The 12,359-nt window shown below is 48.1% G+C and overlaps 1 protein-coding gene across 1 annotated transcript in view; it reads left to right on the forward strand.

Moving 5' to 3' along the window:
- EFL1 (elongation factor like GTPase 1) overlaps positions 1 to 9,555 on the forward strand; it is a 154,831-nt gene extending 145,276 nt beyond the window's left edge. The window contains 1 exon segment of the mRNA XM_077124350.1: positions 9,216 to 9,555. Coding sequence (XP_076980465.1) covers positions 9,216 to 9,404 — 189 coding nt within the window. The 3' untranslated portion in view covers positions 9,405 to 9,555.
- Positions 9,556 to 12,359: the final 2,804 nt, after the last annotated feature.

Below are 12,359 nucleotides of genomic sequence, written 5' to 3' on the forward strand. Positions count from 1 at the left end.
TCTGCTTCCTGCGATGAGGCCAGGAGCCGCCAGCAGGGCTGACTGTGCCACTGGGTATATACTCTGCCCAGCCAGAGGGACCGGGGACTGCAGGTGGCTTTTTTCACTTAGGTTGAATGATGCTTAAATTATGCACGTATGTACGCGTATACGTGCACATACATCCATTCTCTTTTTATCTGGAGTGAAAATCTCTGATTCAAAATATTTAATCCTTTTTATCCCCTCTAAAAACACATTTTAGATTTTCAAAAGGAAATCACAGACCTTTTGAAAATGAAACTTCAAGGAATTTTCCTTCTGGGGAAAATAAAATCTTTAGCACTTACAGGGGAACAGTTAGGCTTCTGGCAACGGGCTGCTTTAAATGATTACATATTACATATTCTTCTGTTGGAAATTCAGGAGTTCTATGGCTTTCAAGGGTTGTAGAATTGAAAAGCCTCATCAAAACATTTAATGTCAGTGTAGGTGAAAAGAGAAACCTTATCTATAATCAAAAATGAGAATTTAACAGATCCAACACTGCTGGGGAGAGAAGGAAAAAAAAACGTGAGGATATTGTTCTTTAACTAAGGCAAAAAAAAATAATAACAGCAAGCGGGGCCGGGGCTTTCCTGAGTAAGTCCTTAAAGGGAGAGTAGGAGTTAGCCAATTGTAGAGGAGAAGGACCTTCCATTCAGGAGGGGCCACAAGAGAAAGGGCTACTGGAGAAGGGAAACTGCATGGCATGTGCGAAAAGCCACTCATTTCTGTTTCAAAACAAAGCCTGAGGCAAGTGTATAATTTTTAAGCTGAACTGTGTAAGTAGGGACTTTGTTTCAGAAAGCAGTTTTTCTTGTCACTGTTTATGGTGAATCTGAATGCCTTCACCTCTTTTACTTTTACCATGGGGTTTGTAGTTCAGTGGGAGAAGCCTAGACTTTGGAGCCGGCCAAACCACTTGTTTGGTCACACTATGAATCCTCAGAAGTTCATTTTCGCCCCGAGCTGAGGCACACAGATGGGGTGAGCATTGCCGTGTCTCTCTCATGCCACGTCCACGCCTGTGTCATCGCTGCACACTCAGTAGCAGCACTGCGGGGCCTCTGAGCACAGCCCGGTCTCTCCAGCTCTGTCTAAGCAGTACTCGGGTGTAGGGCCGTGCTCAGCTGGTCTTAGGTCTCTCACTTTCTTTAGCTAGAAAACCTTAAAGGCACAGTTTAAACATCGGGTGAACCTCAAAGATGTTGAGTGAAGTAAGACAAGTATTTTATCATCTCACGTATATGAACGGCCTGCAGGAAGCAAACTTAAACATCATAGGCATGAACAGATGTTTGTAGGTTGGCCAGAGGCAGGGGGAAGAGTAAGAGGAGAGAGTTATGCCTGTAAGGGTGAAAAGCTACTGTTTGAAGTGATGAAAAAATAGGCCTGTAGGGAGCAGGGATGGTGCATTTTCCATTTTGTAAATGTAAACTGACTTCAGACAGGACAGATTTGATTTTAATTCATTAGGTTCGTATCCTCTACATCAGTGCAAATGAAGTTAGACAGTCTGATACTCAGTTGAGTCTGCCTTTTCCTTAAAGTCACATTTTTAATGTTCGGTAGAGTTAAGATTAATGTTCTTATAGGTTACTGTATTTTTTTCTTCTGGCCAGGGCAAATGCTACTTTTTAAATAGTGAAATTTTGCGCGTTCATCTGAAAACTAAATGTTTTTGATGGTGTTTTCTGCTTATCCTATCTCAGCTAGTTATGGTGTCCTATCGTAATAGAGAAGCTGTATCACTACTGCTTTTCATTGTATAGAAAACGGTGGCCCTGAAACATTTGTTAATCCCGAAGTACCTATGGGTAATAATTCCCCATTTATCCAGAGTTCAGACTTCTTATTTTTGTTTTTTTTGGCACTCAGCTTCTGTGTGTGACTACAAAACAGTAGGAAATAGAAGGGATATATTTAAAATGTGACTTCTAAAGAACTGTGTCTGTAGTATAAATATACCACTGATGTTCCTCATGAGAAACACTGCAGAGTCGTTTACCATAGTGACCGACACGACTGCCAGGGCAGTGTCGCTAAATAACATTTAGAGCAGGATAGGGATCTCTTCCTCTCCAAAGCAGTGACACTGAGAGGCGGAAAAACACCTTCTTCAGTGGTGCTGCTATTGCTGAAAATTGCGTTCTGCTTCTGAGTTCCTTCGAGATGATAGTCACCGTCTCAGGGAGGTGGCCGGGTCCTTCACACTGGTGCACACAGCTGGGCTCTAGTGTGTGTGATTTACAACAAGGAGTGTAGGGTGAGTGGTCACTGGCATTCTCTGAGTACAGACCCAGAGCAGGCCTTCCAAGCTGTTGTGATGGTTTTATTCATGGAAGAATTAAATGCATTTCAAGTCAAAAGTTCTATTGTTTGTGTAAAAATTGTACAGTCAGTCTTATCCTTGAAAGTGATTTTATAAAAGCCATCCATAGATTAATGTTCTTATCATTTTCTGGCTGGCATACACCTTGGTTAGGAAGCAGGTCAGACTGCTCTGAGAAAGGGGTCCTGAAGCAGGATGGCTTAAAGGAGCTGGCAGGGCAGGGCTGCTGCGGGCTCGCTGGTGGGGACTCCGGCTGCGCTGGCTGCTGCTCTCAGCACGGCCCCCAGAGTCAGGAGGAGGAGAGAAGGCCAAGTGCTTCCCTCTAAGGACATAAACGGGACGTTGCAGGCTTTGTTTTACTCTGGTTGCGAGGCCCAGATGCTTCCCAGGATTCCCACTAGGCAGGAGGCTGTGAAGTGTAGCCCTTAGCTAGGTCGAGGTCAGCGAGCGAGGACCCACGTCCCTTGTGGTAAGTACAGTTGTGCTGGAATACGTCCACACCCATTCCTTTATGCATTTCTGTGGGCTTTCAAGATAGTCACCTAGTTGTGACAGAGAATAAATTGTTTACCGCCTGGCCCTTTGTAGAACAAGTTTGCCGGCGCCTCCCCTGAACGCTGGTGGCCATGTGCCCACCTGGGATATCTGTTACTAAACAAAAAGAGTAGAATGGAGATTCAGGGACAACTCATAAAAACATCAAAGTTTTACTGAATAGGCACTTTTCATTTTGTGAAACCTGTGATGGTTTTCATCCTCCTTTATCTCAAAATTTTTTTAAAAAGTGAGGGTGGCTTGAAAATTAATCCTATGAACTTAACAGTTTAAATATATATATATATATTAATTTCTGGTTTAGTTGCAACTTATTAAAAATTGGTCTCTTAAATAACTTTAGAGAAAAATGTTGTCAAGAAAAGTTTTGCTCCCCCTCTGCCATCCTTTCGTCACCCTCTGCCACCTGTCATGTCCTGTCCCAGAAGCACCATCCCTTGGGAGGTCTGGAAGACTGGACTGTAATTAAATACCATTGATCTGATATTTCTTGGCTGTCCTGGTTTTCCCCCCATAGTTTAGGTTTAGAAATAACACAGTTGAAATCTGGCTTCTTACTCCAAGGCACTTTTATTCATTTGTACTCTGCTGCACCATATAATTTACAATCAAGAGCTTTTGAGAGAAAGTGCTTCAGAAAATAGAGAAAATAAAATTACAGGCATTTTCCATGAGAAAACCTTTGAAGTCAGCAATCTCAATCTCTCTTTCTATGTTTTACTCTTCTATGAAAAAAGAAGAAAAGGAGCTAAAAATAGGCACAGAAAGAAAAATATTACCAGCCAGTCCTGTTGTACCTGTATGTCAGCATAACCTCAAGACTCACCATTTAATATTGAGATGCCCTGAGGGGCAGCTTCACTTCATGCAGGGTAAGGAAGATGGAATTATAACAGCCCTGAAAAAGCTCATTTTGGACATGAGTGTTTCCCACCTGCCAGGCACAATCGTAGTGAAAATTGAGCAAAAATTGAAGTTCCCAAAGATTTTCCTTCTATACTTCATTGTTATTGTTTGTTTGTTTTAATAAAATGCCCCAGGTAGCAGCTAGCACTTGTGTTACCTTTGTGAGAATTAGAAAATGGCATCCCCCTCCTAGCTGTTGAGTTGCAAAAAATACATGTATGCTCTAGGCAGGTGAATTCCAGGTGGACCAGTTAGAATAGAACCCTTCCCTGAGCAGAGAGCAGGTCATCCCCTGTGGCCTGCAGGGACCTTTCTGTGGCAGACAACCTGGACTAACATAGGAAGTGGCCGTATCCTTGCCCCACCAGGAAATTCAAAGGCAGCTCAAAGCAGCGAGGTGTCACTCTGCTTCCCCTGTTCTTAGAGCTCGTTTGGCATGTTGAAGTCGGCGGCGTCAGGTGAGAGGAGAAGCTCCTCCTCAGAGCACCTGCGAAACAAACAGGGTGCCTGGGGAGAGTGTACAGGAGAGCCAAACGATATCAGGCCCCCTTTGAAACTCCAGGGTCTTGTATTTTTGAAACAGAAGGATTCTGGTCTTAAATTGGTCATTCTGAATCTGGTGTCTCTCATCTACACCTCATTCATTTCTCTATAAAATTGAATCCTTTCTTTTTAATAGGATTAAAAATGTATTCACCGGTACTAATCAGACCTGCTAAGAACATGTAGTTCCTTTATCTTCTACAGCAGACATGTCTTTTGACTGGTTAGGAAAGGACAGCGTAACAGGCTTTAAACTAGTACATCGCGGTCTCAGACAGGGTGAGTGGTCTTTGTGGGTGTTTTGCCAGGCACATGTGACCTCTTGAGGGCCAGAGGGAGGGAGCCTCTGCACTGCACTGGTCTTCGCATGGAGTGGCTTGTCTGGTCCAGCACCATTTGACCTCTAGGGCCATATGCTGGCACCATCCAATTTCAGGAGTCTCTAATACCGAACATTTGCCTCCAACCACAAAATTCCCACCCACAGCTGCCTCGTCATCCTATCCCCAGACTCCTACCAGCCCCTCAGCACCCCATGTCCACTCCCATTGTGTGGAAACTTCCAGATCAGCAACATACCCTATCACTCTGGGACCATGTTGGATTTCTTTGAGAAGCTGACAGCCTCTCTGTCTCCTTACGCAGGTGTTCAGCTACTCAGGGAGACGGCCAGAAAATACCTATTTTTTATAATATGCTGAGCATTTTGTGATGAAGGCAGGTGTGCAGCAGTTCTCTCCATCAGCATACATTTATTAAGTATGCACTAAGAGTACCTGCCCTCCAAAAGGAACGGCCGGTGTATCTTCCTGGGGCACAAGTCACAGCAGAGGTGTCAGGTTGGAGGGGTAGGGGTTTAGGAGCTGCCGCATCCATAAGGAGACCTTGCTTTCCAGATGAATTTACATCACTTACCCAGCTGTGTGACAGTGGGAAGTCCTTCACCTCCTGGAACCCCGGAACCCCAGACTTACCCTGAAATGAGATGATGTGGTAAAGCTCTTAGGACAGTCTTGTTTTAGGAGGGTCTCCATCAGTGTCACTGCAGTCAGGTTAGACGATGGACACTCGGGAAGCTTGCAGGACTTGCTCAAGGCCACACAGCTACTTAATGACAGGGCCACATGTGCGGTAGAATCGTTGGGACAGCCGCGTCCTGCAGAGTCACAGCTCCCCTGTAAACGCGCATGGTGTGTCATTGAAGCAGTCCTTCCTCCCCAGAGGTCGTAGATCCCTCCCACGGGATCCTTCCTTTGGGACCTTCTTGCTCCCTCACTCCCCTCCCTGCCTCGCTTTTCAGTTGCCAGCTCATTTGTTGAGGATGTTTCAGGTGTCCTCTGAAAGTGAGAAGTTTGAGTCACACTGCAGAGGAGGTCCTATTCCCACATCCCGTATCCTGTTTGGGTCTGGCAGGGCCCCAGTAAACTGCCAGTGCTTTGCTCGTGACACAGTCAGGAGATTGTGTTCACCACAAATGTGTGTATAGATACATACCCTGCAGGCATCTGTTTCCTCTTAGCTAGCAGGCCATCCCTGCAGCCTGAGGACATTGGCTCTGTGCTCTTAGCCTTTGATGGGACTGGTCTGAGGGCTAGGGTGGCCAGGGCAGAGTCCCGGAGGTGACTGAACACAGGGGTGCTCATCTGCCAGTGCACGATGCAGCAGCAGCTCTCTCAGTGGGTCCATTTTGCCCGACTGTGTGAGCAAAGCCCCCCAGGAACACCACTCACCTTCTGAGCTGCCGCTGCCCTCACAGTTCAGCTGTGCTCACTCATGACCCTGGTCCTGGGTCCTTGACACGGTGTGTGATGGAGAGGGTGGAGCTGTGCTTCACTGTGTGGAAACTGGTGAGCTCATTTAGTCCTCACAGTCAAAGGAGATTGGGACCTTTAATATCGCACCTTTTAAATGGAAAGACTCAGGCATTTTGTGATGAAGGCAGGTGGGCAGCAGTTCGCTCCATCAGCATACATTTATCCAGTATGCACTAAGAGCGCCTGCCCTCCAACGGGAGCAGCCGGTGTGTCTTCCTGGGGCACAAAGCACAGCAGGGTGTAAGGGGAGAGGGGAGGGGGAGGGGGGTTGGAGCTGGCAGCTCCCAGGTGTCCTGCCCTGCCCAGGATCACACAGCTGAGTGGTCAGAGAGCTAGGGTGGCACCAGGGCAGCCTGACCCCAGAGCCACATTGGTAGTTCCTGAGCTCTGTGGCTCCTGGTTTAGTGAAGTGTCACCCTCCCCTCTGGCCCCCTGGATTGGAGCTCACACATGGCCTCCGATTCTTTTCACTCTTGCATTTAGTCTGCCTGTTTCCTTGCATGAGGAATAGGAACCACCAGTGTCACCCCCTCTCCCACCAGTGAAACAGAGGAACCAGTTTCTGATGCCATTGATTTTCTTGGTTTCTTACATTTGTGGAGGATTTTGCCTCCTCCTCCCAACAAAAAGAATTGTAACTTGTGGATCATTGGCTTTAGAAAGAAAAAAAAACTTTTTATTTTGATATGATAGATTGATAGATTCATAGGCAGTTACGAAAAGAAAAAGGAAAAATGGGAGGCCCCGTGACTCTGTCCTCCTCTCAGTGTTGGCCTCTTGAGTAACTGTATACAATATTGAAACTGGGAAACTGACATGGGTACAAGCCACAGAGCTTTTTCAGATTTCACCAGTGATGTGCGTGAGTTAGCTAGTGCCACCAGGCTCTGTGTGCGATGGATAATTGGAGTCTTCATGGCAGTCTGTTGTCAAGGAAGGTAAGGCAGGCTTCGAAGCCAGGATGGGCAGGTGCTCCACCAGGTGACTTCTGTTCGGTAACGTCATTAACAACACTCCCCTGTCGGTTAGTGGGGTTCCAGGTGAGGAACACCAGTGCCTTACTCCCGGCTACTTAAGCATCAGGGCCCGCCCACCGGCTCCATAATGCTGCCAAGGATCTAGATTCCTTTCCCTCTCCTGTGCGTGTATGGTTCTGTGCGATTTCATCATGCGTGTAGCACTGTGTGACCACCACCACCACCAAGATGCAAAACTGTCCCATCACAAGGCTCCTTTGTGCCATCCTTTTATAGCCACTCATTCCCCTTAGCCTGGATGGGTGGCTTTTGACCAGTAAGTCTGCTTTAACCGGTACTGCCCACCCCACCCTGCCCAGACCCTGAGCCCACACTGACTCAGCCCAGCTGTAGTGGAGTGAGCTTTGCTTCCTAGGCTGTGTTGGTGAGTCGGACTGAGTGTCAGGGCTCCTGTGTGCCCACACTCTCCAACCCTGGGAAAACCCTCCTGGCAGTGCCACATCCATAGGACAGGGCTGCCTCCCTATTCCTTATTCTAGCTGCAGCTTCTTGTCTGCATTCCACCCAGTGGCCCTGTCACTCTGCTCAGGCCCAGGCTCCACCTCGCCCCTTTCCTGCTCCTTTTACTCCCAGTCACCAACTGGAGAAAACAAACACTGTCCCTGAAGATTTCAGCTCACCCACCAGAACTGTGGCCTTCCCTGCTGGTGAAGCCTCGTGGCTGCCTGGCCACTCTCCCTTCTTACATGTGGCAGCTGCTTACAGGGCTACTCTTTTACCCTCCCTCAGTGGGCAGTCTGAGCCTGGTCCTCCTGGCGGGGCTCACTGCAGGCTGTCACCTCCACTCACTGCTGGGAGCTCCCTCCCTCCTAAAACCTCTCCTTTCCCAGTGCACAGAAGTTTCCCTTTGTAGTTTTGAAAAGTGACTGTTTTAAAATATATTGTTCCTTCATTTCTGCATTCTGAATTGGAACATCGAAGGTTTGAGGCTGCTGAGAAAATACCACCCTGTTTCCCTGTCCTGGTGTGAATCAATCTACAATTCAAACAGCAGTAAAGTTAGTAGCGGCCAAGCCCTCACCTCCACTGTGTTGAAGCAGCTGGATGATGGGGTCTTTGTCTGTAGGCAGGTGGGCTTCCTCATGCTGAGTTTCAGAATTAGACTGGCCTGGGAGGCAGATCAGATTGTGTGCTTCCTGTGGGCAGTTGGCTTCCAAAAGAAAGAGAAAAGGAAGCAGCCAGAGCACCCTGTCTGTTTTCTCTCACATTTACCCATCGGATCCCACGGAGAGGAAAGAGTGAGGAGGCAGAGAGGCCAGGAGCAGTGAGCCAGCAGGGCTTCTGCTGCCTGCAGGCAGGGGCGGCATGCCTCCCACACCTAAGGGTGGCACTTTTGGGGTGCAGCATGGGTCCCCGTCGTCGCCTTGTTCTCTACATTGGGACTCCGCTGCTGGCCCGGCGCCTGTGGCCTCACGCCAGCCTTGCCTCAGCTGCTGCCCTTCTCCTAGCTGCCCTCGCCCTTGCTCAAGTACTAGCCCCAGAAGAAATGACTCTCCTGAATTTGTCTTATTTCCTCACAGTCAGTGTAAACAGACATGGGCCCGGAGAGGAAGAGAGAAGCCTGCAGCCTGGCCACCGTGTCCTTGCAGCCACCAGGGCGCTCGGTCCAGGTTCAGAGCCAAAGCTCAGAGCAGTCTCCACTTGCGTGTGTTGATCTCTGTTGAGGCAAAGACAGAATTAGTGAAAAGACATGAATGTCCAGGGAGATCCTAGTGAAAAGGAGGGCTTTTTTATTAGTAGCACTTGAAATCAGAAGTTTTCTTTCTGTCTTCATGGTTTGGGACGGCTCTGGGAACAGAGGTGTGTGGCAGGTTGTGCTGAGTCTGCTTGCGTTGGCTCACATCTTCCAGGCTCCCCTGTGTTTGTCAGCACTCCTAGCGAGCTTGCCCCGCTCACCGTGTACCCTTTTCACTAGCTGAGAGTTCCCGGCCTGGGGAGCCCAGTGGGCAGGGTTGAGGTTACAGTGTGCTTGCCTAACTTGGTTGCTCTGCCGCCTTCCGTCCCGAGGTCATTCCCAGCGACCCCTTCTGGGTGCCGACCACCGAGGAGGAGTATCTGCACTTTGGGGAGAAGGCCGACTCCGGGAACCAGGCCCGAAAGTACGTGGACGCCGTGCGGAAGCGGAAGGGGCTTTGTGTGGAAGAGAAGATCGTGGAGCACGCGGAGAAGCAGAGAACTCTCAGCAAGAACAAGTAGTCGACTGCTGATGGATCTCCTTTATGACAGATTGAAAGCACCGTCAGGAGTTTGAGATTGGGAGAATTTCTTTCTGCTGCGCTATCTCTGTTCAGTCCGTTTCAATAAAGACGAACCATATAAATATTTTAAAGAGGATGTTACAGAACAAGTTTTCAAAGTGTGTGTGTGTTTTCATTGATTCTGGGGCAAGACGAGACGTTATTGTGGATCCCACCGTGCTGACCTCCTCCCGCCCTGCGTCCGCAGCAGGAGCTGCCTGTGGCGGGAAGGGCCACTGTCGTTGCCGGGCGTGGCGAGCAGGGCCCAAGCAGCCTTGCTGGGCTCCGCCTTTTGGCCTATCCTCAAATCCTCCATGTAAACATCATGTGAATTTCTGCAGTGGAGAATATGCATATTTAATCGCTGCATTACAGCAGTTGACAGCATTTGTAGAGACCACATAACTCGAGAGAGCAGCTATTTCTTAGTAAACTAAGTTGCTCCCACAGCTGACCCATTTTACAGTGTTGCCAGCAAAACAGTGTCAGGTTCAACAGTTAGCTTCACAAAGCATGCTCAGTGTCACCCTTACGTAATTCTTATTGCCTTTTTTGTAATTATGTTTCCTAGATCATTCTCAGTTGCCTCGTTCAGGGAGATTCCCATTTTAAGGTACAAATACAATTCAGTCATAGATAGATTTTAGTTTTGATGTTGCGCTAATATTTCTTATAGCTGCTTAAAAGAAGGATTCCTTTGCCTAATCCATAAAGTTATCAGATCAGACTTTGATATGGAATGCTTTTAATAGGATTTTTTCCCAGTAAACTGGGTCATTCTTAGTACTAGTGGTGAACATTTTGTCTTTAATCTTTAGGGACCCGGAAAAACTGGTCAAGTCTAATTGGCCCAGACTTTGGGGAAAGTGTGGGTGGGTTGTTCACTGTCTAACAGATAACAGTATCTGAGTTAATCTAGGAGAGTTATACCCTGTATTGATTTACTTTAAAATTTTGATAACAAATAAAAGCTAGTATATCAATTTATGGCATTTATAAATAACATTATTCAAACTTCCAGATGTGCTATAAAAATCATTCTTAAACCCTACACTTTATCAGCCAATGCTACATTTAATAGAGAGAGAGGCATAGCCTGCAGTTCTCCAGCCCTGCGAGATGTGCAGGTGGGAGGAGAGCCAAGTCAGTTGATACAGCGCCTTGCTCCCTTCTCCAGATTCGGAGATGATCAGTAAAGCAGCCACAGAGCGACAGGCCAGGGGTTGTAGCTCATCCGCCATCTGAATAATCTGCCCTGTTTTGTAGTACCTGATGGGACCCCAGTCCCATCTCTGACAGCGTAGTAAGGCTGTCTTCACTCTGAGTCCCATGCCCAAACCGTGGCCTAGGGTGGCTGAAGTAAATGCAGGTGAACCCAGAAGCTCTCAGTTCCCTTTGGGAGTTGGGGTGGTCCCGTCTCATGTGGGGTGTCTCTTAGAGCTGCCTGCGTACAGGCCTCAGGAGCAGTGAGGAAGGCTGGGTCGAGACAGCCACACATCCAGAACGCTTGCTCCTGGAGGACTCTTTGCTTTGAGCTCCAGAGGCAGCTGTCCTCCAGAGACAGGCAGAGGCAACCCCACCATAGCACCTTTTCCCAGCGACCCAGACAGGTCGCCTCTTGGAAGGGCAGGAGCACCCAGGAGGAAGCCAGCAGCCAGCCTGCCGCCCTCACTGACCCAGCATAGTCTGCAGACAAAGCAAGAAGACTCCCTGCCACCTTGATGCAGGAGGTAAGTTTGCTCTCCCCTGAGGAGGTGCAGTCATTTGGAGGTTCTTGTCACTGGTGTGGGAGACCTCTGACCACAGTGGAGAGCTGCCTCTCAAGACCAGTTGGCATTGGGCCTGACAGAGCTGCTGAGGACAGAGGCACTGGTGGGCCAGTGAGGAGAGGCTGGGAGGGCCATGGCCACCAGCACCCTCGGCGGAATGGGCTGAGACAACTTGGGCACTATTGCACTCTGGGGAGCTTGCAGGGGCTGTTTCTTGGTTCAGTTACCAGAGACCAGAGACAGACACCCCATCTCTCCATGTCCTTGGGAATAGTGTGTTGCTGAGTGTTTACTGAGGAACTCCCATTTTTTGGTGGCCTGCATGCCAGTTAGGTAGGTAGAGATGGGGGGGGGCGGTATATGATCCTTGCACCATTGTGTGAGAGAGAGATAAGAAAAAGCATCTGGTCCTGCCGAAGTCTGACTCCGCCAGGGTTTCATTTCTCATCGCTGCACCCCGTGGGAAGCCCCACTCTGAGTGCATCACAGAAGGGTTCCAGTGATTATTACCTGATTTGTGTCCAGATCAGAGAAGTCAATAGAATTGAACATTCGCTGTTGGCAGCCAGTACAGAGAGGACCTAAGGTGTCTGATACTTATATTCTGTGCCTCAAACTTAATGCTGCCATTGTCCAAGATTCAAAAATAATATTTACTGGCTCAGCTTTATTGCTGGTGAGTTTAGAAAAATAATTGATTTCAGAAATTTGGTTAACCTGTGCACTTGGAGCTGCCGATGGGGATCTGGATGTGAAGATCTGTTTGCAGCTGTCGGACAATGACCCAGTAGGACTCAGAGCTAATGGACAGCTTGTCCCCGGAAGCAAAGCCCTGCAGTTGATAGGTTATTAAGTAGGGGGATTAAGTGGTGTTTCATGGTGAGGTGTTCAAACTAATCCTTTCTTAGTATAGCAAACGCGTTTTAAACCTGCTAAGCTAGTGAAAAAAGTTGATAAAATTAATAATGAAAACCAAGAATGTTAGCTCAGTTTCTGAAAACAGCATTGTGAATGTCCATCTAAACACAAAAAGCCGACCGCAAAAGTGCTGAAACCTTCCTCTGATGCACTTCCTCCTAACACAGAGCACATGGCCCAGAGCATCTTGATGTGAGGAGCGGGAAGGTTTGGGGCCACGTGGTACA

Source organism: Tamandua tetradactyla, chromosome 12, assembly GCF_023851605.1.
Source record: "Tamandua tetradactyla isolate mTamTet1 chromosome 12, mTamTet1.pri, whole genome shotgun sequence".
Lineage (NCBI taxonomy): Eukaryota > Metazoa > Chordata > Mammalia > Pilosa > Myrmecophagidae > Tamandua > Tamandua tetradactyla.